The following is a 25917-nucleotide window of genomic DNA, read 5'->3' as shown; positions in this document are numbered from 1 at the left end:
AACAAACTTAGATTCATGTTGAAAATTTTAAAACTCTCAAGATCACTGTACACATTGCCACGTTTGACATAAGGAGTCAAACTCTTTCGCATCAATGCAGTAGGGACACTTAACCTCACCCAACCCAAGGCCACAACAGTCATAGGAACAAATGAAATCGGGAGTGGCATGCAAAAATGGGTAATCTTTGTTTATGAATGTACCACACTTGACTGCTTTAAAGTTGTTATGTTTTGCCTTCATCTGCTTTTCATATTCAGCGATTGCCACTGTTGCCAACTCTTCATGTTTGCAGCCATGCCTTGTAGCTGCAGAAGGGAAGTTAAACACGTCGGGATTACAAATTGTTTTGATAAGAGATTGTGATGGCTGTGCAGGATCAGTGTGACATGCTGCATGCCATTGAGATGCACCAATTCGTCCAGCCCTGTGATGATAGAAAGCACTGCTTTTTGCTTGGTTTATGGTTTCTTTCTCAATCATTTCTATTCGCTCATTTGTGAGGCTTATTTCAACTTTGTAGCACTGTTTTAGTAGCTCAGTATAATTAAGGTTTATGTATTTCTCATCAAATAAATCTCGGATAGATGGTATCCCTCTCGTTTTGAAATAAATTCATCTGCATATGTTTCTACTAAACTTAGACAAACAGGTTTGACTTTGCATTCATTGAGAGAACTGTACAACTGTTCAAGTTGATCCTTAGTTGGTTGCTGCACTGACCCCTGTACTGTAGGTGATTCTTTTATCCCTGTAGAGGATTGATCACTGTTATCATTCTTGCCGCACAAACTAAGATCGTTTAAAGACTTCTCCAGGCTGCCTTCAGTTTTCTTGCTGAGGAAAAGTTGATGTCATTAACTCTGGCGTAATCAGCCTTTTCAACATAACTTGGCAAAATCCAGCCACACTTAACCTGCGTACACGCTAACCTTCCGTTTTGTCTGGTGACAACTTCAAGATAGAATAGTACACTTGCTATATGTGAGCAACACTCACCCAGGCCAGCCATACACCCTGCACAATGTGCTGACATCACAGTACCTTATTCGTTTGTTATAATCCACAATTGCACTAGTGGTTCATTCAGTCTCTGCGAATGTCTTACTTTGGCCAACACCACAAACCTCTTGTTAATCATACATCCAAGGACACTGGAAATGAAGCCACTAAACATCTGGTTGTAAGCTTGAAGGCTTCTGTAAGCTTTAAATTGTGCGTTGGAATAAATCTAGTATCGAGCACAAGATACGAAAGTAAGTTTTAAATCCATGGATTCAACTGGTGGAAGGCATTTCTCGCTCAACGTTTTAGCTGGGATGAGAAGCGGATCTATACCAATCTCAGAAATTTTATCGAGTTACCTATATTTTACCTTGCCTTCAAGATTTTCGCTATAATTTGAGAGCATCAGAGGCTCAACCCCTGTTGTTTCAGTCGCCATTTTGATTACGTAAGTCCTCCAACATGGCAGCCAGTAATTTTGTGACGTCATCCGCACACACACTATACCTTGTGCGAGTGCGGTATACCTCGTGCGAGTGCAAGCTCCTCGTGCGTCCGTGTCGCCTCCGTGGATATCTTTGCGTCCGTGTCGCCTCCGTGGATAACTTTGGATTATTCGGTAAGTTCATTTATTTTTCTCAAACTTCATGCGATGTTTCTTAAAAAGTTCATCGCTTCAACTTGTCAAAGCCTTACCAGGAAACTTTTTAGTACTCCAAGAGCATGTAGAAAGCCCGATGTCGGCGTTGTCCGAACTACAACAAACCGAAGACCTTCGCTGCTCTCCTGCTTTGAATTGATGTCCTCGAATTTGCCGAACAACAAAGCAAATCAACCGATAACTCTGACACAAAGTTGTCTCAAAGCAAATCTACCAAGCCATTGTGCTTTGACCCATAGCGGTCACAAATACAAACCAAACAAACCGAGTCATTGTACTCGGTGGCCATTGCGCCAAATGACCCGTTGTGGTCTCAAAGCAAATAAACCGAGTCATTCTGCTCGATGGCCATTTTTAGTCTATCTCTTTCAGTTTTTCAAGATACTGAGTAGATTGACATGTTTTTTTACATTTTCTCTTGCAACTAACCAATCCCATGCAACTATTCAAGTTACTATTCATGTTACTATTAAAATTTTTTTGTTAAACTATGGTATGACATCCAAACACCAGAACTTTTAAACATTGCAAAAAGTTTCATAGCATTACCAACTTCATAACTTTCTTGAAACTATTCAATTTACTATTATTCATGTTGCCGTTACAAAAATTAGTCTCACTCATTTAGTATCTGAACTACATTGTAAATGAGTAGATTGACATGTTTTAATTATTGCATTTTACCTTGTGACTAATCGAGTTAGTATCATCCAGGTTACTGTTAAGTTAAGGGACCGTTCATTTTTTATGAGCATGGGGGGGCTGGTGGGATTTGGGGGGAGGGGGGCCACGAGAAAAAAAATGGCACTAAAGGGGGGGGCTACCAAAAAAAATTGAGTGAAAGAGGGGGGGGGGGTCACCAGCAATAATTGGCTAGTAGGGGAAATTGAAAGCGGCTCAACACAGAAACAGATGAAGAAATTGAATATTATTTCAATTTCCTAACCACTTTTAATTTGTTTTACATACTGAGGTCGAAATCTGCATTTCATATTAACAACAACGGAGGAAATGAAGCATATCTGTTGGAAAAGCAATAATGAATATAAACTGAAGTAGACACCTATGTTTGTACAAGTTCAAATCAATATAAAAACGTAACAGTCTCACTATTGAATCATCCGTGGGGGAGTAGTTTTCTATTAAGTGGTTGTACTCAGAACTATATCAATAGGTTGTTTAATGTTCTGTTTAATAGTACTCACTTTGATAAAGACTGTTGATTGGTAAATTATTTGAACCCAGGAGTATCAGTAGACTCAGTAGTATGCCTAGTGTGAACATCCAGATTAGTTTTTAATAATAGAACTGTTGTTGGTGACTTCAGTTGACGGTAAATCTGAGCAGAGGCCATCTTTAGAAAAGCTTGCAACTGTCATTTTTAATAGCAGTACTTTAATATCCAGGCGCGTAAGAAGGGGGGCTCGAGGGGTTTGAACGAACCCCCTTTGAAGATCAATACTGGCGGAAGAAAAAGCACAATGAGGAGGTTGAACAACTACATGAGGTGTACCATGCGAGAGAGTAGAATGTCCGCCCTGGTTCTAAATGCATATCAAATATGATATGCCTGTCAATCTTGACGAGATAGTCAATTTGTTCGGAGGCATACACCCGAGAATGATGCAGTTTACCAGCTTGGTGTATGACTATCAGCAGATCGAATAGCTATCAGAACTTGGCAGGGCGCGGAATGTACATTGAACTTTCTTGTTTAAGTTGAAACAATTATGCCGCAGAAATGATGTATATAGCTTAAAAAGCTGCTGTAAAACAAATTTGTGATTCGCCTAAAATGGGTCTAAAAATGCAGGAAATGAGGTTTCTGGGAACCTAGATTTTCAAAAATTTCCGGGGGAGCATGCCCCCGGACCCCCCTAGTAACAGCGCCTCCAGCGCTCAGCAAGATTTGGGGCTCAACGAACACCCCTATCTAACCCTTACCTACGCGCCTGATATCTGTGTGTCCGCTGTTTTTTTCTGTTTAATATGACTCGTAATCGTTGATTGGTATGCTTCGATCCGCATTTTGTTAGTCAGATCTGTACGTGTATTAACTGTTTCTACTCGAAGGGGAGTTATTTCACGTTAACCATTTGCTTGATTAATTTTTTTAGTTCATTTGAGAATCTAAATGGAAATTAAGGGTTTGCCGTTGTCGTAAACGTGTTGCTATCTATAAAACGTTTTTTCAAACAAGAGAAATCTTTACCTAAGCAGAGAACGGTAACTTTTTAATAGTACTGTAAAGAAATCACAGTAACAATTACGTTTATCTTTGATATAAACAGTACATAAGCGTTTTGTTAAAGTTAGGAGTATGATTTGTTTCTGGTTGGGCGGGAGGGGGGGGGGTCATCAGAAAAAAATTGTTTCTGCGCGGGGGGGGCAATGTGAAAAAAAATTGCGTGCTAGGGGGGGGGGGGGTCATACAGTTTCGTAGTGGTAAATAACCAAATCCCACCAGCCCCCCCATGCTCATAAAAAATGAACGGTCCCTAAGAAACGTTTAGACATGGAAAAATCTAATTTTCATAGCATTTTGAACTTCATCATAGCCTCATGTTGTTGTTATAAAATCTACTCTATCATTTTCAGTTTTTCAAGATACTGAGTAGACTAACATGTTTTGTTACATTTTTTTCCTTGCAACTAACCAATCCCTTGTAACTATTCAAGTTACTATCATTCATGTTACTGTTACAAAAGTTAGTCTCCCACAATCAGTATCTAAACTACATTGTAACTAAGTAGATAGACATCTTTGGTTACATATTTGGGTTTCACTATTAAAGTTGCTATTGTTCATGTTGCTCTTTAAATACTTCGTCTTTCTCATTTAATCTCTCAACTAATTTCCTCCTCTGTTTTTGTATGATTTTAGCTAAATTCATTGAACTTCGAACGCACTTATTAATCTTTGATTACTACTAGTTTTAGGCAATATACCGAAAAATGCCGAGAAATTTTAAAATCTCGCCCGCCGCGTGGTAAGCGATTTCTTATTGTAGAAAGTTAAGTCTCGCTTTCTTGCAGACAAATAAAACTTCTAGAGGCACTTGTTTAGTTGCTACGTGTCTTTTCTTCGATTGTTGTGTGAAATTTGTCCTGTTCAGTGAAACCATACTGCAAAACATTAAATGTTTCATTGTTTACATTGTAATTATAGTGCTCGACAGTTTTCGTAAATAATGCATTACATTTTTATTTTTCGCCTTAAAATACGAGGTTTGAAAGATTAAATAACTTACCATGTAATGCCGTCAAACCAAAATTTGTTGCAATCTTTCAGTGTATTTTTTGTAATGGCCGTCTCTTTTATCGAAATATTTTCCTCGAAGTGACCGTGGCAAAACGGGAAGCCATCCTGTTTCTCTTCGGTTGCTCGGAGGTTAGTAGTACTTGGCTAATCACCTCCGAACTAGCCAATCAGCGCGCGAGAGAAGCACTATTCACTTGTGTGGTATATAATAATACTGGATACAGTCTTAAGAACAGCAAATTACTATAGCGGGGTGAAAGAGAGAAACTTCTATTTTTAAGCACGAAAACTTCATGTAAATTTAGCGGTGATTTGAACGTTGGTAATTTTTTGAATTTGTAAGATACATCTAGAAGTAAAGAGACGGAAGTGAAATTCATAGATTTGAACTAAGGGTGAAAGAATAGATAAACGAGGGACCATCACAGTTACGTAAACAACTTGAAAAAAATAATAATTCAGGCTTGAACCAGTTGAATTCAGGCTTGAACGGGGAACACCGCGTCTGTGCAGCGCTCTACCAACGGAGCTATCAAGCCAACTGGGAGATGGTCATTTTGTAAATACGCATTACATTGTATACATTCTATATAAAAATATAAAGTACATATATTTGAACGGAGGGTGAGAGAATCAATAAATGAGAGAAAATCGCAGTTATATACGCAACTTAACTACAAAAAGAATGTCAAAAGCTGATTTAGATATGATTCAGATGGCACGTTTCTGTAAAGTAACAAGTCGGCGAAGAAAGAGAGAAAATGGAAAGGAAGTCGAAAGGAAGAAAAGACAACCCGGCTAATAATTTGTTGTAAAGCGTTTATCGAAAAGAATTTTGACCTGTTGGACAAAGTTTAAGGACAAATTTTGTCTATTTCTGTTGCCTAAATATCTGTTTGATTGCACGGTCCCATAAGTTGCTAGCTTTAAATCTAACCGTGCGCAGATTAAATTTACTTCACCTTTGACTTTATCAACAGCTGAGTAAGTACTCCAGGACGAAGATCTCGATCTCAGTCATTAAATTGAACCTAAAATAAATCAGGATCCGCTCTTTGTTCGCGGACTAGGGATCGCCTTACTTCCAGTTTAGTTTCACTTAACGAAATCAGACAGGTTTTGAAAAGATCATGATAACAAAAAACCCTAGCTCTGTTGTAGTGGATTAGGGTGATTACATGAAAGCTATGTTTGTCTTTATGTTGTGAAAGCTGGGATTACTTCCAACACGGTGAGTCACCCGATGTAGAGTTTGGTCACAGTATTTTTTTTTATGTTCGTTATTCCCTTGTTCATGATATCTTGTTCTGGTTTACAAGTCTTTTAAGTACAAAAAACTCGTCTCATTTATAATAATAAAAAGTGCCCAATTTTGTCTATGGTCCTTATAATTCTATTCATCGACTGGCTAAATTTCTACCTCTTATTTTGAAATAATGATATCGCGATTACTGTGAACATATTCATTTCTGCTTTCGGCTATCAGTTTAAATCGCTTAAGCGTCAATCAGTTGTACCGACTTAAAAAATTCTGTAAATTATTGCAACATTTGGTTTCAGTCTAACTTCAACATTATCGCTCTGAGGCTTCACTCAATCCAACAATGTCATCATACGTCACTGGCTGTGCGCGCACCCGCTTGCTCTCCTTTCGAGATTCCGAGACTCTGATGATTTTAAGCAGAGTGCGTCAGTGGTGTTCAAAACTATTTCCGGAAAGTATTTTCTAATGAACTCCCTAGCTTTAAAGAATTCGACAGGCAGTAACTGAAAATCTTCAACCTTAGACAGTTTTGATGAAAGATTATTATTTTTCTTTTAACTGACTTGACCCATTAATTGCCTTAATGATCATTCGTGTAACTATGGACAAATGTCTACTCTGTCTCTACTCTGTTCCCTCAATACTGGCTACAGGCCTGTACTAACTGATAAGTGCTAATGTGTGTCAGTGGCCTCACTGCATTGGCAGTAAATTATTTAGATAAATTAAATTAATGATCAATAGCGAATGAAAATATGTAACAAAGCTAAAGTATATACGGGAGGAAACTAACAGACGCAGAAATAATCCTAACCTCGTAATCCTATCGTGATCCTTAACTTTCAACCTCCTCGTTGAACGTCATCGAAAACTTCATTAAAGGCCGGGCCAAACGAGAACCGATAGTAGCCGATAGTGGCCGATATAGTTAAACTATGGGCAACTATCGAGCGGGGTGCCAAACGAGACAAAACTGTCGGCGACTATCGACAAAAATTTGAGCATGTTCAAACTCGATGAGAGCGGCCGATAGTAGCCGATAGTGGCCGATAGTTAGGTGCCAAACGAGAGCAAGAGTTTCAACCATCGGCCACTATCGTTTACTATCGATTCTCTTTTGGCCCGGCCTTAACGGTGTAAGAGTCGAGTGTTAAATTGTTAGTTCATGTTCCTTTTTGTCACTTGTATTTTGTTAGCGAAACTGTAAGTTATTATTAGTTGTGGTCTTTTTTTCTTTTCTTTTAGCCCGTAAATACGGCAATTCGAACCTTCTAATTCAACGGCAAAATTTTCCTCGTTTTTATCATGAATTTGAACGATGCACACGCGCGTAATCCCAATTCTTACTCGTCTCTGCGCACATCTTCGATTTGATCCCGGGCTGACCGTGCCTCACTCCACCCACACCAACGACAACCAACCCCCACCTCCACCTCCAGACGACGTTTTTTTGTATTCGTACCCAGATCCCTCACTACTGGGAGGTCGCTGGGATTCCCGGGAAGTTTTCTAGTCTCATGCAAGATGGCCGAACTGGGTTGCGTGTAATCTGTCTAACAAAAGGCTGGATCCTGTATGGTTTTTGTGAGGAAGCTGGCCAGAGGAAAGAAAAACACAGACAGGAAGTCCAACTAAAAGGAGAGATTAGTTTAACTGGGAGTACACAGTTTAAGAAGACACCAAAGGTCAGTAAAATCTCAAACTGTTGGTTGTGGGAGCTATCTAACTGCTCTCAGAAAATTCGAGAATTTGCTGATTAATTGACCGTGCGCATGAGGAGAACTATTGTCCAGTAACATTTGGACTACCGGACAAAGATTAAGAGGACCAAATCTTTGCTTAGTTTAATTTCAGTGGGTTAAATTAAATGTTTTTGGAAGTTTAGACTTGGCATTCGATCCTACGGTTCACTTCCGGTTTGGCAGGCTAAGAATTTCTCGACTCTTCGAGACCATGCAAGATTTAAAAAGAAACTAACCATTTTCACTAGGAAACGTACTCCGCCCCCGAGGAGACGAGGAAGATTCGACAGAAAAGATTTTATCAGACTCTGAAGCACATTTCAAGATCAAGGACTGTATAATATAACCCTGATCCAACATAGTAAGTTAAGTTGAAGATTAGATCGTACACGTCCTCTCGCATTCAATTCTTTAGCATGAATTATTAATCTAAATTGTATTTTTCACTTGCAAGCTGCCCCTGGTATGAGTAATGTAGTTAGAGTCTTAAGTACAGCTTAGATCATCAACAGAAAACCACACATTAACAGTAAACTCAGCACAGCTTATTGCTTTGTGTTCAGAACTATTTACAACATCAACTAACTTTTGAGACTAAACAGTGACAAAATTATACTGTAAGGGGTAATAAAGTTATTTTATTGATAATCAATCAAGCAACTTTTATAATGAAGCAAGAATTTTTTTTGCTTGATTGTAGTTGATACCATCTTCCCAATTTAATCCAGAAACCTGTTATGTGTCTGATTTTATTTAGAAATCATTGATCAAACATTTGTCCTTGCCAGTGATTAGCCAAAATGCATCACATGACACTAACTTAACTTCTTGCCTTAATTAGAAAATATCAGATATTGTTATATGACCTGTGTGGCCTACGCATACTTTCATTGCAAAAATAGTATTATTGAATAAATTTCTGTATCAAGGTTGTACACTTCAGTGCAAGCTTAGGAGATCCAGGGAAAAAAAGAAGCAGTGTGATTCTAATGTGCAATGCAACTACTGCATTTACACGATTAACCGCCCTGGGCGCTTATTTAATTTTGGGCCAATTAGGGTGGGCGCTTATTATTTCCCCAACATTTTCAGCAAGTGAGGTCATTTTTAGCGAAATAACAAAACAAGGGATAACAAGTTTATTTCTCTTCAACAAGACAAAACAAAGTACGAAAGCTAACATAAATAAGCCATAAACAATATAAAGATCATTGACTACCGTATCTAAAACCAAGTTGGAACACAACTGACACTCCTCTTACTTCATGCTGGGCTAGTACAGAAATGTTTTTTTTTTATTGAGAGGGGTGGGATGAGTGCTTAATAACTTTTTGAGCTTTCAGGGTGAGTGCTTATTCAAAGGTGGGCAGTTAATCAAATAAATACGGTAATTACAATCCAGGGCTGAGTTGCTCGAAGCATGGTTAGCGCTAACCATTGGTAAAGAGGTATTAAAACCTATAGGTTGTTATGGTATTTAAACCGGGTTAACGCTAACCATGCTTCGAGCAACTGGGCCCTGGACAAAAATAATAGGACCATTTCAATAACTCAACACAAAATACCCCCTGCCTCCGTTCAATGTTGCCATGTCGCTATGTTTCTGACAGTCTGAATGATCCTAGTGGCTAATAAACATAAACGTTGCTTGGGATAAGGGGGGGGGGGGGGAAGCTTCTAAAAATACATAATCACTAATGAAAACACCACCAAGCTTATGGTGACTGGTCATAAATATCCAGAACACAAATTTTTGCATCTTTCTCAGGAAATATTGGCCATGATTGTCTGAGAAAGTGGTTTTAGAAAAAAAAATTGTTATATCTTTCTTTAGTAAGTAGAAAGTACATGTAAGTGAGTAGCTGTTGAACTGGGAGTTTTATCACCTGAGAAAACACTAAATGTAAAAGGATATCTCATGGTTCTGGAAGCATTGATCGAGTGAAGTTGAGTTTGATGAGTTTGGCCTTGCATTTGATCATGAGAACAACTTAAGGTGGCTTACTACAGTTTTCAGTAGATAAAATAAGATATCATTCCATTGCGAAGAAAACAGCAAGGAGTAACTTTTTTTGGTGTTGTTTGTTACTACAACAGTGAGAAAAGATGATTTTCATCTCAAAACGATTTTGACAAGCTCTAAAACAAAAATAGCACGCCGATTTCTCGGAGAAGGACTGGAAACTAGATGTTTTGGGCATTTCCACCTCCAAAACTAGCCGTACGAGTCCCTAGCTCAAAATTTCAGGATTTCATTAGAGTATCCATGAATAAACATCTCTGCAAAAGAAAACAAAAATCCGTAAGACAGAATTTTCACCACAGAGGAAAATGCCCTAAGTTAGCCATATTTTAAATTAATTAAAATCTGTCTTACAGATTTCTACAAAAAACTGCCTGAGGTTAATACTTGGTGAGTTTTGCCAGTTCTCAAAATTTTGGCATGGTTGTACGACTTGAGAATTTGGCGCCTAAAAGTCTCTTTTTGCGACCTCAATGAAAGTTGTATCGCGCATGCGCCCATTTCGGGGAAAACCTGCACACGCAACAGCAGCGAAATTACCGCGAGCTCTTCAGGGGACGAGAATGATCATTCTGCGAAGTCATGTGAAACCAAGCAAGTGAACTTTGCGAGAGCTGACTTTGGGTTTGTTTTATGGAGCCCAGCAAGCGATTGAAACAGCTGCTACCTTACATTTTACGGTCAATTCATTCAACGTTTCTCAGGAATCGTTTTGTTTGTGATTATGTGGAGCACTGCGCTAGCAGGATAAACTTCCTTCACGGGGCAAAACAGTGTTTTTCGAAAGCCTAGACTCCAACATCTGTTAAAGGAAAGCCCAGTTATGACTCTTCGGCCGGGGGAACAACCGTTCACAAGCAATTTACTAAAGGGCAAACCAAACTGAAAAATTTTTTTTGCTGCCGCCATGTTTGTTTTGGGGTTTACCTTGAGAGCTCGCGTGATTTCTACCTCGCGCGGGGCTTACGTGACAGTACGCTTGCGCACGATATTTATTTTGTCAAAAATACTGTAGTAAGCCACTCTAAGTTGAATGCTTGGGATGATTTGAATTTGGTTACTGAATAATTTGTCTGTCTGGTTTGTAACTGAATATTCTAATTATGCACATTATACATGTTCTTGCTAACAGGTCCCTGTCCAGTCATGCCATTTATTTACCGGATAAAATTTTCTGTGTAGAAGTTGTAAATCAGAGTGATAAAGATTGACAGTTCTGCTGAAGGTTAAAAGATTGAATAGCAAAAGAATTAATGTCAAGAAAGAGGTTGTTGTTGTTCATCGTGGTAGATACACTGTACAAGTAAGTGTATTATTAGTTTCATGATGTAGTAACTTTGAGCTCTAAATCATGACATTTCGACTGCTTACTGCTAGTCTTCATCAAGCGATGAGGCCGTCTACTTCTTGCTGGAACAATGAAGATTGAAATGCACCAATCACAGCCGACCATCATGATGTAAATGGTGCGGCGTAACCAGTCGACCTCATTGCCCAACAAAGACTAGTAGTACATAAGCAGTCAAAAGGTTGCCATTTACAACTCAGTGACTACATCGTGAGACAAAATTAATCATAATACTCCTATTATTAACAAAAGAATTAGTTCCCAAGAGATCGAGAACATGCTCAATAGTCAATATTAATGTCAGTAGCTGATATCTATTGTAGTTAAAGTTCAGTTAGTATTAATATATGTAATTACCAGTATCAAGTCATAAATGGTTTTGTAATTCAAGGGCTGAGTACGCTGCGAGTGGTCTCTCTTTTGCTTGAAAATCCATGGGGGAAGAACGAAAAAAAAAATTAACAAGTGCGATATCCCAGGGTCAAGAGGCAAAGCCATTAGCTGCAAGTAGTGTGGGTGCGGGAAGACCTCCCTGCACCCACAGTGCTACTCCACAGTTTGCTGCCTGCGTGCGCAACTCATGACTCATGGAATTGCTGCTTGCCCCTAGGATATCATCCTCTTCCAGTTTTTTGTATTTCTCTCCCATGGATTTTTGAGTAAAAGAGAGACTACTTGCAGTCCAAGGGCAGAGAGCATAATTAAACTTTCTCATGTCAAATGTTTCTTAAAGTTTTTGTTTCACTGAAAAGTTCCTGAATTTTTCATGTGGCCTAGCAGTGAACCAGTTAGGACATGGGTTCTGTGTTTTTTCTCTTTTCACTGTTTTTCTTTTTTTTTTTCTTTTTTGCTGACTTTTTTAATCTGACAGCTAAGCATAAACTAGGGGTGGGGATATTGTGAAAAGCCTCTGGAATGGAAAATAATGGGTGGTGGGGGATCCCACACAATTGTAAAGGGTTTTCTTAAATTGTGCTTACAGACCTAGAGAAGTCCTGACATGTCCCAACCCTGTAATGTAAATAACCAGAGTTTTTAATTTGCTGGCCATTGCTATGGCAATGCACCCACTCTAGTAGTAATCCTTTATTTGAATCCATCACTGTTGCCCTAGCCAGATGTACCATTTTCACTCAGTCAAACTAATAATCATTAAGCCAGATGTTAAGGTTTCTCTTTGGCATGTAGCCCTATCTCAGTGACTCAAATTATACGTTATTATTTGCCATATTTATTACCTTCAGAGACGCTGCTGCTACTTTCAAGTAATAGTAGCTGTTGTTGTAAGCTGAAACTATGCATTAATTAATGGTTGTGTGAGTTGTTGTATCATGAAGAAAATTCATGCCATCTATAGATGAATTTTGGAACAGTTGGGCAAAACTAAAAAATTTTGCCCTTACTGCGTGTTCGTAGTATCATCACTTATTAACAGGCATTAACATTGCATCGCATTTAGTCAATTGCCATTCACCACATAAGTTCATTAGTGCAAACCACTGCAATTCCAGGGATTTGATTGGCTTAGCAGCCATAGTATATGGGCCATTATAGTCATGTACCATGCCTGAGAAGTAGCAACCATTAAGGACGGTGCCTACTAATACTGAAGTATTTTTGTGCGGCTTATGACTATGCGGGAAAAACATATCTTAGCTAGGCCTCTTGAAATCCAAAAAGAAAATTGGGGGTAACCAGGCATTTTTCAGAGATAATTAAGCAATAATATCTCTAAAAAGCGCCAAAATATAAAGCAATGTATGGGATTTCTTTCCTAAATTGAAGTTTAATTATCTCTGAAAATGCATGGTTACCCCTAATTTTCCTTTGAGATACCAAAAGCACTTGCTAAGTTCTGCTTTCTCCGTATAGTTTTAAACCACGCAAAATTATCCCTGTATTAGTAGGCACCACCCATAGGAAACCCGAGTATCTCGAGATGCGCAGAACGTATGCGCAGTAACAATAGTAGGCACCGTCCTTAAATTGTCTTTCGGTTATTCTTGTAAAGTGAAATCAGCAAGATCTTGTAATGTTCCTTGATTTTTTTTAATAAAACAATAAAATCACTCACGCTTGTTGGATATAAGATGATTATAGCCAACTCGGCGCTACGCGCCTCTTTGGCTACAGTATCTATCATCTCATATCCAAGGCATGCTCATGAAATAATTGTTTTATTAAAAACAATCATAAGACATTAGAAATATAGGAAAGGATAGGTAGGATAACTTTATTTATACACGGTTTTTCCATCAGCTACTTAGATTATCATTAATCTACCTACATACAGTGTAACTAGGATTATAAAAGTTACAAATAATAAAACAAAGCTAAACAGTAAATGCTGCTTTTCTTGGAGGCCATGTTTAAAAATCTTACCTATAACTGTGGCATCTCAATTTAGTCTCAAAATCATTCAAGGAAGTTGCTTGCCGTAATTCTATTGGCAAACTGCTCCACAACTGAGCTCCACTGTATGAGAAATTTTTCTTTAAATAATCAGTGCGCAGTTGTGAAAGAGTTAGCGTGTGGAGGATATCACTAGATCGCGCTGATTTTGGTTTGCAAGAACAACCAAAAGCCAATATTGGAAATTGATGGCCAATCGCTTTATCACAAAAACATGCCTTATTGGTTTTATTGATTTAACATGCCAGGTTCCTGTGTGCTGGTGTAACTTAATTGTCATCTGTAAGGATAGTGCTAAGTGTACACTGTATGTGTGCATAATGCAATCTGCATTATCTGTTAACTGTTGTTGTTTAATGCACTGTGGTGGGATTCAATGGTAACCCCCAGCTGGGTCTACAAATTCCTGCTGTTTCTTAAAATGTATCACTGATTAAGAGCTCTTTCACATACAGTCTATCTTTACAGTCAACTCCCTTTATTGTGGACACCCTCTGACCATGACTTATCCAGACTAAGTCCATACTAGCAGGAATTTATTTCAGTCAAATGTCTGAAATATTTATTTTTTCTAGGGATTAAGTTAAATGCTGTCCATGTTATCGGGGTGTTCGTAATAGCGAGGTGTCCGTAAGGTGAGAGTTGACTGTATTTAGCACCTGTCAAGAGTACATTGAATACAGTGTAATTTATTTTAGTGAACATATAAACAAATTCCTCAAATTATTTTGATTTCCACAATCATCGAGGGACAAGTACTTGCATATATAACATACACTTTTTTTTCTGTGTTCATTCATGCATAGAAAGGTTGAATGTACCTCTACTGAATACATTATCACCTCATTTTCACTGTATTTTAAATTCTTATTTACCAGAGGTACAAATATGGGGTTGTCCTCATTATGCTCAATGTTTCACCCCATTATGCTAATAATTTCTTTATGCCTGACAAATGTGACTGTTATGCCCAAATAGCTTCACTTTATACTCCATAAAAATGCTGTTGTTTCGTGATTATCCTTGCTCGATTGTTGAGACAACTCGATCATCCGACAAGGCAGCTGATAATTTTGTAGAGCTGGAACTGCTGGCAGCCATATTTTTGCTAATTTGTAATGAGAGCTGGTCTTAAAATGGGGTAGCTGGGCCGGTGTCTTGTGTGGGGATTCTATGGTTTTGGCAAAGTTTTTTTGAAACACAAAGAGTTGAAGAAACTTTGCTTTGTTTTTCTTTTGTTTCACTGTTATGCTCAAAATTATGCCAGCAGTAATGTGGACAACCCAAGGTACAATAGGTACAAAGAAACACTCAGCCTTTTATTGACAGACTGGGAACAAGATGGAGTGACACCAGCTCCTTTTTAAAAGGTCCACCCTAATGTATTTTTATGACCTCTGGCTGCTCTTTATTTTCTACATCTCAAGAATCATTGCCTAAAGAGCTGTTGACTATTAAGCCTTTCAACTACAGTCCTTGTCAGATGGTTTGGGAAACTTGGAGTGCATTTTCTCTTCTCTCAAAGTTGTGGTATAAAACTTTATGTACAGCGTTTTTCTTTATTCCCACCAACAACACCAACATCTGTACTGTAAGCTGCATATTTACCTAATCCTTCCCCTGACTATACCTGCCAACTCTCACGCATTATGCATGAGTCTCGACACACCTGCGGACTAAAGACATGGATTTCACACATCAAGGACAATTTCTTACGCCTGCCAGTGACTCTGCTTAATGTTAACTTTGTGTCCTAACTGTACACACTGAAATTTTTGCAAAAGCTTTCAAACGTCTACAATCTGTTTGAATCGGAAGTGTTCAAAGGTCGTCGGAACATCTTCAGACATTTTCGGCACAGTTCGGAAGTCTTCACGAAATAGTCGGAAATCTTCGGAAATCCTGGTCACGACAAGACAAAAATCTCACGTATTTAACTCAGAAAAAGTTGGCAGGTATACCTGACCCCTATTCAGTGTTGAGCATGAACACTTTTAAAATTTACAATTAAAATAATTTTTATTGTATGGGACAATTGTTTGTGCTTTGTTCAGTGCCCTCTTGTACATGGTAGGAGTGGGGTGGGGACAGGTGAACTTATGCCTGCACTGTAGAATGGCCACACACTCCAAATGATTCAATTCAGTTCAATTCAATTCAATTTTATTTACACTTATTACCACGAAATACAATATAATTTATAGTAAGAAAAAAATTAAATGGCAAAGCAATTTATTTAGTGCATAATAGTATGTTATGCCACCCTTTCTTAGAAACCCATCCCTCCCACCCCCACTACTCCAAACCAAACCCCCTTGGGAAGGCAAGAATTAAAACATGGCTTTGAATGGCTGAAGAACTCAAAAGTTAGACGATTGGTCCTAAATGAGTTTTTGTTTATGCAAATCAAGTTTTTAGGAAAACATGGTTGTTAGTGCTAGATTATGCTTTGGTATATGCAAGCCATTATTGTTAGCTTTCAATTAGAGGTGTAATACCCTATTTGGAAAAGTTGTCATGTTGTTTTGTACCTATTCATAATTTGGAGTAACCCCCTCCCCCTTCCCCACTCCCATACACCTCTCCAACTCTAATGATGATGATGATGATAATAATGATAATAATGATGATAATGATAATGATAATGATAATGATAATGATAATAATAATAATTTTTTAAAAAAAATTAAATAACGGAATGATAACTTTATTATTTACAAGAAAAAAATCTACTAGATACAGTTTGATTCTATTAAAACCTGAGTGATTTTACAGTTTGCTGTCATAAAATTGTAAAATATCAACATCTTTATATAAAAGCTAGTTTGTATGGGTTTAGTTCAGAAGATAAAAGAACAATTTCCACTGATGTAATAAAAATATATATACCCTCATGATAAGAAAATTCTAAATAAAATGCCCAGTAATAATAATAATAAAAATAATAATAATAATAATTTAATAATAATAATAATTATTATTATTATTATTATTATTATTATTATTATTATTATTATTGTTATTACTGATGATGTCACCAATTGTTTCAGTACAAAGATAAATCATAAAATCAAGAGTGTCTCGGAAATATTGGAGTGATGCTGCTCAAACTTGGCACCAACAATGCAGTATGCCAGAAACAAAATGACACCATCTTGACGTTGCCATGGCATTACTCTTGGCCCCAGTCCCTGTCTGCTATGAACCAAATAACTCCATTTTTGACCAGATAAGGCAAGGCAGACCTACTTGAAATGTACAAAGTGCCCATATTGCCCTACATCTCCTCACCAGTTCATTGGGAGTAAACAATGTCTGATTAAGAAGAAAATTAGAACGTCAATCAGACAGACAGACACTTTAATCTAGTCATAAAGCTCAGGGCAGTCCCTTCAGGAGCTTAAAAGCACCCTGCTATCAATAGGAGCCCTGCGCACTAAATACACTAATCAAGCATGAAATAGACCTGAAAGCACAGTACGCGTCATTTGTGTCTTACAGTGTACCTGGTATAGAGATCAGGGAGTGTTGGTCTAGAACGGGGTATCATTTTACGGGAAACAGATAAGCACACTGTACAGAAGAATTTAGTCTGGATTAGAAATTGAGAGAGTCTGTACCAATGGAAATACAGATCTTCACAGCAACTTTGTTAACAGATCGTTTTCCATTGAAAACACTAGGTGGTTGTAGATTATCCAGGCTCACATACATGTATTTGCCACACAAACTAGTCTTTGATGCTCATCAAAGAAATCAAAGAGAATTTAGGTCTGTGTATATAGTTCACCTTTCACCTGGTGTCAAACTGGGTTTTCCAGTTTTCCTACAGTTCTGATGCAGCCATTTGCTCACTACATGTATAGGAAAATTGTTTCAGTTGTAGTTTTGTCTTAGTTATAGTTTATATACCTTGAGCTGTATATACAGTAAGGCATGTTCAGTTCAGTTAAATGTGAGAGATGTCATACATACATACATACATATCCTTTATTTAAACACGATGGGGTTTAAAGCTCAGAGCTTGTGGGGTCGTGTGAAAATAACTGATTAAAGTATAAAACTATATGAGTATATACAATGTCAGTTTTAGTTGTTGTTGTATTTGTACAAGTTATTTTGTGTGGATGATAGAAAACAAAACAAAAATAATGGTCCTCACAGGACACCCTTTTGGGACTCCTTACAGGAAGTATAGCTCTCTGCAGAACATGTACATATATGGACTGCCACACATTTATGTAATTTGAGTGACCATTCAGAGCAATCAATGAACAACTTTGCAACATATACTTAGTAACTTTACTAAGTAAATTATACTTTGAAAGTGATGAGTAATGCGGATTTCAATTCCGAGCATCCGAACTAGTAATCAGAAGGTCTTAGGTTCGACACCTGAAAGGAACACTTGGATTTCCTTTTTCCGAGCATGCCTGTGTCACTCACTGAATAATACATCATTCTCAATGTGGTTTTCATTTCTGAAATATCTTCTCTTGTTCCAGAGATATTCAAGTTTTTGTTCAAAAACTGATGATGTTACAAATCGTCTCAGTACAAAGAAAAATCACAAAATTAAGAATATCTCGGGGAAATATTAGAGTGATGCCGCTCAAACTTGGCACCCTATCCCAGACTAAACTGCTTGAAAACTATACTCTTCACAGTGGCACGTACCCATAAAAGTGTAACTCTCCCTACCGGGCTCCCCACCTCCCCAGGCACTCCCACTTTTCTCACTCCTTCCTCCCTCCAGCTACGCCTGCTATGTGGGCTATGATAACAAAAGCAAACTTGGTAGTCATACATCATATGTCTGCTTGCTGTAAAGGTTTATCTGCTTCTTCTATCCTAAAAACACAAACAAAAACTTAATTAATTTTAATACCTGAAATAGTTACCTCTTGCTGTCTTTATACACTGCATTCCACGTCTGTTGTAGTGTACATTGCATTTTCATTTTTGGTGGACACTAAGCTATAGAACTACATGTCACTCTTAAGCGCTGCAGGTTTATTAGTGTTAAGCACTATTTAACAATTATTCCATGAGCGCGCGTTGGATATGAGATGGTAAAAAGCCAACGAGGCGCGAAGCGCCGAGTTGGCTATAACTAATCTCATATCCAACAAGCGCGAATGGAATAATTGTTTTATTAAATTCTCCGCGTTTGGACATTGCTGTTGAAGTTTACTGAATTTTTATATTTTAAGAAAAAATTTCTTTGAAATTTAAACGACCGGATGTTGAGGCAACCTCCGAACAAAGCGCGCGAAACCTAATGATCACATGACACACAAAGCGCTTTGCAAACGGAGTTGAATGAAAAATCGAAAGCGAAGAAAATCGGACACAGTCGGACATCTAAAATTCAAGAAACGTTTAAATGTACGAATTATAACATTTCTGAGACTAGCATTCAAGTGCTTTTGAAGTTCCAGCTCAGCGAGAAGCGTAATAGTTGTGCACATTTGAGCAAATGTTCTGCTGCGTGATGCCGAGCGAAGGAAGAGATCAGGGCAAGGACGGCAGTTTTTTCATTGTGAATTGAATTCCTCGCGGACGATTTAAAACACTTCAGGCAAGTCCAAGTGTACGAGGTACAACCTCGCTGAGACAAGCATTCAGTGCAAGTTTTTAAACTTCAAGCTTATTTGAGAAGCGTAAGAGCTGTGCACATTAGTGCAAATATTTTGCTGAGTGGTGCCGAGCGACGGAAACGAACATTATGGCCGCCGCTCGTACGGATTTCATAGATGAACCATCTGAAGTCTCGTAAATTCGTAAAAACATAAAGACAGGCATGAAGCTCTTCCTGAGAAATTTCTTCGATTGGCTTTAACCTCTTACCGCCAGGATTTGCAAGCCATCCTGAAATTTTTGAAGGTAACCGGTTGTTATTGTTGTTGTTATGTGATCTAAAAAAATCGTAAAATCTTGCAATTCTGAAGACTTTAAAGGAAACTTCAGAGATACGTACCATTAAATAGTGTCATACCGAACTTTGTGGCTTTTATTGTTGTTATACTGAGATGGCATTGTTTGGTATTTCTTTCTTTTCCTTTTTTTTTTTCTACATTTTTGCGAAGAAACTTTTGCTTCCCGCCGAAAAAAAAATTTAGCTTAGCGACACTTGGGGCTTTCGTTTTCCTTATAAGGTCAAACTACGGTATATGAGCTGATAACCGAGATTTAGTGAACCAATCAGAACTCTAGAAATGCAATATCCGAGGCTGATAATTTAACAATATCTATTACCCTCCCTAAAATTAATACAGACTCTACTACTACTACCACTACCGCTACTACACTAAACCTGGAAAGTTCCTGCCAGAGAGAGCTGTTCTTGTCTCAGGCATACATTTATTCTTTCAACCATTTTGTGCTGAAGAGTATTTTCAGTCTCAATGTATGTGTATCATGATGTTGGATTCATTCTGCATACATGTATGCAGCACAGAAACTGTAGATCAGTAATATTATTGTAGTTAGCCCTAGCCTGAGTATCACGCCTTCCTAAGGGGAGGGGGGAAGGGAAGGGGGAGGGGAAGGAGAAGGGGGAGAAGAGGAAAGGTCTTCCTTTTTCTTTCCACTTCCTCTCTTCCCCCTCTCCCCCCCCCCCCCCCCCCCCGAAAAGCCTGATACTCAGGCTAAGTTAGGCCGGGCATCTAGCACTTCAACAGGTCTTGCCCATTCATTTAAGAATAAGGCTGCTTTCAATTATGAATTAAGGCTCAACAACGATCCTTTTGATATGCCCGCAAATACTGTAAATGCTTTGTTCCGCTACCTCGACCGATGTTTAGTCTTAGCCGAGATAGGGCAGTATAACCAGCCAAGCTTAACAGTCGATACTCTTGACATAATTAAACTTATTTATTGATCGAAATCGTGATAATGAACGTGGTAAAAACGAAAAGAACTTACGTGGGTAAGGTTGATTGGAACTGGCGGGAAATTGTTACAATGTTAGTTATACTTTCGAGGATGATCTTGTCTCACGATATCGTCCAATCATACGACACTTGCGGACAGATAATATCTAAAAAAAACTCCAAAAATGTAAGCGGTGTCTGGGGCGGAAATAACACGTTTGTAAAAAAAATTATCTTGTGCGTTGATTGTTCATTAATCATAATGTTCCTTGGCGTGACGACACATGCTTTATTAAGTGCTCTCTCAGGCTTATTCACTCCGTACGTGCTTCTTCATGTGTATTTTCTTCAGGCCGGTAAATAAATAAGAGAGTGGGAACTTAACGGAGAGAGAGAGAGGCCATAACAGAACTTATATGGTAACTGTATTGGTATTTAATGTTACATTCTAACAAGTGCATAAATACTGTGGTACTTTACATGTACTGGTGCAAATAATGCCTGTTTTTTGGTTCATTATACTGTACATGTCAATGCTAATTTTATGTCCAAAAAAACAAAAACAAAACAAAAGTTCTGAGGAGTACGTAAAGCCTTATGAGGCTGCATGTTTTTGTTTTGCAGATTTGTTTCGAGGTCAGAATTGAAATAATGTTTCAAGAAGTGCCTGAACCAAAAGCCCATTCTTCTTCTGGTGCAAAATTGAAAGTAACTCTTCTTGGTAGCGAGTGGACCTCATCAGCTGGTGGTTTGTCCACACTAAACAGAGAGCTTGCAATTCATTTGTCACAACACCCTAAAGTCGAAGTTTCTCTCCTTGTGCCAGAGGGTGCTTGTAAAGATGAAGACAAAACAGAGGCTAAGAGTTATGGAGTAACTGTTGTTGATGCCAAAAAACGCCCAGGCTATGAACCTCTGGATTGGTTAGGCGTCCCACCTAAAGATCACAAAATGGACATTGTTGTTGGCCATGGTGTGAAGCTGGGTCGGCAAGTACAATTCATAAAAGATTCTGCCCACTTTTCCAATTGCAAATGGGTTCAAGTAGTGCATACTGCTCCAGAGGACCTCAGTAGGTACAAAAGCTACCTTGATCCCATTTCAAAGGGTGAAAAGAAACATCAGGTTGAAGTTGATCTCTGTAAAATGGCTGATCTGGTTGTGCCCGTTGGACCGAGACTGGAAGATTCTTACTCCTCGTATCTTCGACGATGCAAGGAGAATCAGGATATTTTCACTGTCACGCCAGGTCTTTTTGAGAGAGAATTTGGGGACTTAAAACAAGCTCCTAATGAGAGTGGTGAGTTTAAAGTGTTGTTATGTGGTCGTGGTGATGATGAAGACTTTGAACTAAAGGGATACAACATCGCTGTTAAAGCTTTTTCAGATCACCGGCTTAAAAGTAAACCTTATCATCTGATCTTTGTGGGTGCACCTGATGGAAAGCAGGACGCGGTAAGAGAAAAACTTCTCCAATGTGGCATCGCTGAAGAGAAACTGACTGTACGAAAGTATGTGCAAAGCCGGGAGGGCATGAAAGATTTGTTGTGTGAAATGGATCTTGCCATCATGCCATCGAAATCAGAGGGATTTGGTCTTGTTGCCCTTGAAGCTTTGTCAGCTGGTTTACCCATACTTGTTGGTAGCAAGTCAGGATTTGCTAGAGCATTGGAGAACATTCTCTTTGGCAAATCATGCATAGTTGATTCAGATAATCCTTCAAAGTGGGCTGAGGCAATTGAAGGTGTCCGTGCAAGTCATGGAATGTGTCTTGAGGAAATCAAAACACTGAGAGCATCTTATGAACAAAAGTACAATTGGAAGGTACAATGTGAAGCACTTGTGGAAAAGATGTGGAGAATGGCTTATGATATTGGTAAGATTTTAATTTAATTTTCATCATCTCATGATTTGTTAAAAAATCAAACTGCTTATTAGGGCAGAGAAAGGAGTTCACACACCCGATGACGTTTATCCTAAGGGTTATTAATTACTTTAGAGCCTGTGCGAAATCCTATAAATTTATTTTGACCAACCAGAGGAAAGCTGTCAATCACTGCTTTTCACGAATTTGCTCGTTTTTCTAGGCATAATCTCATTTTGTAAAGTGAAATTTTAGATGTCTTTCAGTTTTGATTTCTGGTGCTGTAGCGAATGAAAATTGAAATCAGAAGTCATTAAGTGTATTGTTTCAGGAGAATGATTTGAATACTAGTCTCACTCCTCATTTTGGTAATGTGCTTGAAAACTTGTCTTAATTTCAGGGGTTCAGGTATGTCTACGAATCAAACCCTCTTATAGAATTGTATGCTTAACCATTTAGTAAGTAAGTGGGTCAGTGGGTGGGTGGCTGTGTAGGCAGGTAAGCAATAAAGTAATTAGGTAGGTATGTACGTGGGTATGAAAGCTGTTAAGAGAGTAGGTAAGTAGGTAGGTAGGTAGGTAGGTAGGTAGGTAGGTAGGTAGGTAGGTAGGTAGGTAGGTAGGTAGGTAGGTAGGTAGGTAGGTAGGTACGTACGTACGTAGGCACATTATAATCAATTATGCCAGTTTCTGAGATCGTTCGACTTATCATTTCAAGATTGCAGAAAATATCAAAAGGTAATTTTATAAAAAAATCTTTCATAGATCGATCAGTAGATTGTACTAAAGAAATGAGGTAGTCCGCCATTGCTTCCATTCAGTTTGATATTTGGTGCGGTGCAATGATTAGCAATCAGGTGATAAATTGAACGTTTCTTTCTACCTAAAGATACATGTACATTGAGCTTGCCGTCTTATAGCTAACCATAGGTCAAAATGTGAGGGCAGTATCTGTAATTAGTTGTTGTTGTTGTTGTTGTTGTTGTTGTTTTTTTGCAGGTACCTCAGATGGAAGGGTGAAAGCATCACACGTAGAATCACTAGTTGAACAGCAGTTTGTCGCTGATACACCAGAGGCAATGTGCGGAGCAGCCTCAGAGCAACAACCACTCCACGTACCTGATAAAGAAAAGAAAGGGTCTGAAACAAGTAGAGATGCTTTAGCCTTAAGGAACGTGTCTTCCCAAATTGCGAGGTGGTTAAACATCTCAGGTGCTGCTCCAGATCTAGGTACATAACGTTTCTTTTAAAAACTAAATGTCTTTGTCACCCCCTGTAGTTACCTGGTGTGTCGTAGTTGCAATAAGCCCACGACCAACAGACCAAATGAATCAGTCCACCGCACTGCTTAATCTACAGTCTATTCCTGTGGGCGTGTCCATGACTAACGTCGCAAACAGCACAGAAGGCCCACGTGGATGTGTCATGAAGTAATTTGTAGTAGTAGTCACCAGTTCCACCTTAAGGGTATGCACGGTTACATCTAAGAGCCTTTTAAGGTCCCTTAAAGGGGCTATGTGTGTGGTGCGATATTCCTCTTGTAGGGCGTAGTTGTTCGGGTTAACAGCCATCAGGCCGTTGCTTATTAAAAGACAGTCAACTCACATCTCAGTGACCTTGTCTTGATTTTCAGGAGCTCTCATCAGGTTAGTAATCACCAGCCAAGATCTAAGTGATGAACAGCAGGAAATAGTCGATGAAATTTTAACTCGTCAAATACAAGTGTACACAAGTCACCACAGACTCTCTACAGCTGAAGGAGTCGGTGCCTTGATTGAGTATATTTTAAAGGCTTACAATTTAGCCTTAGAGTCCGTAGACGTAGGTTCACTGGAAATAATGGTTCGGTGTCCTTCCCTGGAAAGCCTTGAAAGTTTGTGGATTGACTATCAATGTGGTCACCTCAATAACAAAGCTGAGGGATTTCTTGTGACTGAAGAAATGAAGAAAAGGCTCAACCTGAGAACAGTGAAATTGAAGACATGCATTGAAGAAGAAAACTATTTTCTGTGTAAGAAAGTTCTCATGGAAATGGAAGGTCAGTTTGTGACGAACTTAAGAAAATTCTTACAGGATAGATACATCGTAATATAGATTTTTTGGCAACCACCCTATCCGACAGGCAGATGACGGACTGAATAAAAGTCACGGTTTTACTGAAATCAGGCATGATTAGTTCATGCTGCTTAAAGGCGCTGTGCGCTGCATAGAACGCGTGGAACAATTCTTTCAGAGCTGATATTATGGGTTTTCTAACAGAAGCAATGGGTGTGGCTTTAGTCGTTCAAACTTTAATGGCCTGACGTACGCCTAAAGGAGAATTTATTTATCACAGGATATTTGCGTAAAGAAAATTTTCTTTCCCACTGTCGTGCTCTTCCTGAGGATTCGGTACTTTTTAATGCGAAGGCCACTTGGCTATTGGATGCCATTTTGATTTTATGCGTTATAATTGAGTGTTTCAGGCCTCACGTTTTATAATGCCCATCTTCTTGCAGTCATAAGTGTCTTATAGAACATGTTCGGAATAATTGAATGCAATAGTTCAATTCCTGGTAAGAGTGACTTTCTTAAACATGGAATTAAAATTAAAAACGAGGTCATTGATACATTGGCCAAAATGAATTTAACGAGAACGTTAAGTGTCCTGGAAATCTGCTTGAAACTTGAAGAAATCAGTACAGAAGTTTTAATTTTCAATGCTTATAAAGATATGTATAGCTAGCTAGCGGGTTACTACTGTCTGCACCTCTAATTTTTTATATAATTATTTCCTTGACTTTAAATCAGATTCCCTCGAAACGTCACATTTGCGTTGAATTCATTTTTGAACTCGTGTTTCAACGTGATCAATTGTTTTAAAAATGTCACGCTAACCGCAAATTGTTCTATGTATTATTAGCTTTCTTATGGTGTGTTTTACTGTGTTTAATTATTAATAACCAGGTGCAGCAGGCGCCACTGCCTTTCCTTCGCAACAAACTGGAACAGATCAACGAGCGAGTGCAAGATGGACTGACACAAGTTTAGAGTTTCAGGAAGTAGGACTTTTTTATGTTTTTTGTTCACTTTAAACATGATCAAGTAACGGAAAGGAATAAATTGAGGGCGCACACTGGCAATAGCGTAGTGACTTGCTCAGTAATTGCAATAAGAGCATTGTAAAGCACTTTCATAATGGGCCTCAGTGCAACAGGAAAGTGGAGGGAAGAAGACTGCAAATTGTCCTTGGTGACCAGTGGAACAGTCGTTTATAGTCACTATCGGATTACAGACAGATCGACTGCCCCCTTTTATTATTTTGAAGTTGTACGTGACCAGAGCATTGGAATACCTTACTAGCAAAGTTTTCCGGTTCAGTGAATTTTCTGACAAAAACAGTTCCCGAAAAGTTGTCCGTCCAAAAATACAGCCCGAGTATTTTATCGTCCCAACCTTTCGATTACGTACATTTAGGTTAAT

The 25917-nt window shown here is 38.5% G+C and overlaps 1 protein-coding gene across 9 annotated transcripts in view; it reads left to right on the top strand.

Annotated features, from left to right (window-relative positions):
* The window catches only part of LOC146462765 (uncharacterized), a 76096-nt gene that overhangs the window by 44568 nt on the left and 5611 nt on the right, over nucleotides 1-25917 (top strand). For 2 of the 9 annotated variants that reach the window (XM_085085238.1, XM_085085237.1), the window contains exons 3-5: nucleotides 23455-23685; nucleotides 24089-24493; nucleotides 25402-25496. The exons of 1 other annotated variant lie outside the window; for it this stretch is intronic. In XM_085085238.1, coding sequence (XP_084941364.1) covers nucleotides 23455-23685; nucleotides 24089-24493; nucleotides 25402-25496 — 731 coding nt within the window. Of the gene's footprint in view, nucleotides 1-7712; nucleotides 7878-7936; nucleotides 8046-8182; nucleotides 8296-11089; nucleotides 11261-15038; nucleotides 15088-21216; nucleotides 22469-23454; nucleotides 23686-24088; nucleotides 24494-25401; nucleotides 25497-25917 lie in introns of those variants that run through there. 6 more of the 9 variants (XM_085085239.1, XM_085085240.1, XM_085085241.1 and 3 more) reach the window with 6 other exon arrangements.

This window comes from Pavona decussata, unplaced genomic scaffold (assembly GCF_977016875.1).
Source record: "Pavona decussata unplaced genomic scaffold, jaPavDecu1.1 SCAFFOLD_185, whole genome shotgun sequence".
Classification (NCBI taxonomy): Eukaryota; Metazoa; Cnidaria; class Anthozoa; order Scleractinia; family Agariciidae; genus Pavona; species Pavona decussata.
The sequence above is the reverse complement of the archived record's forward strand: the minus strand, read 5'-3'. Positions and strand labels throughout refer to the sequence as shown.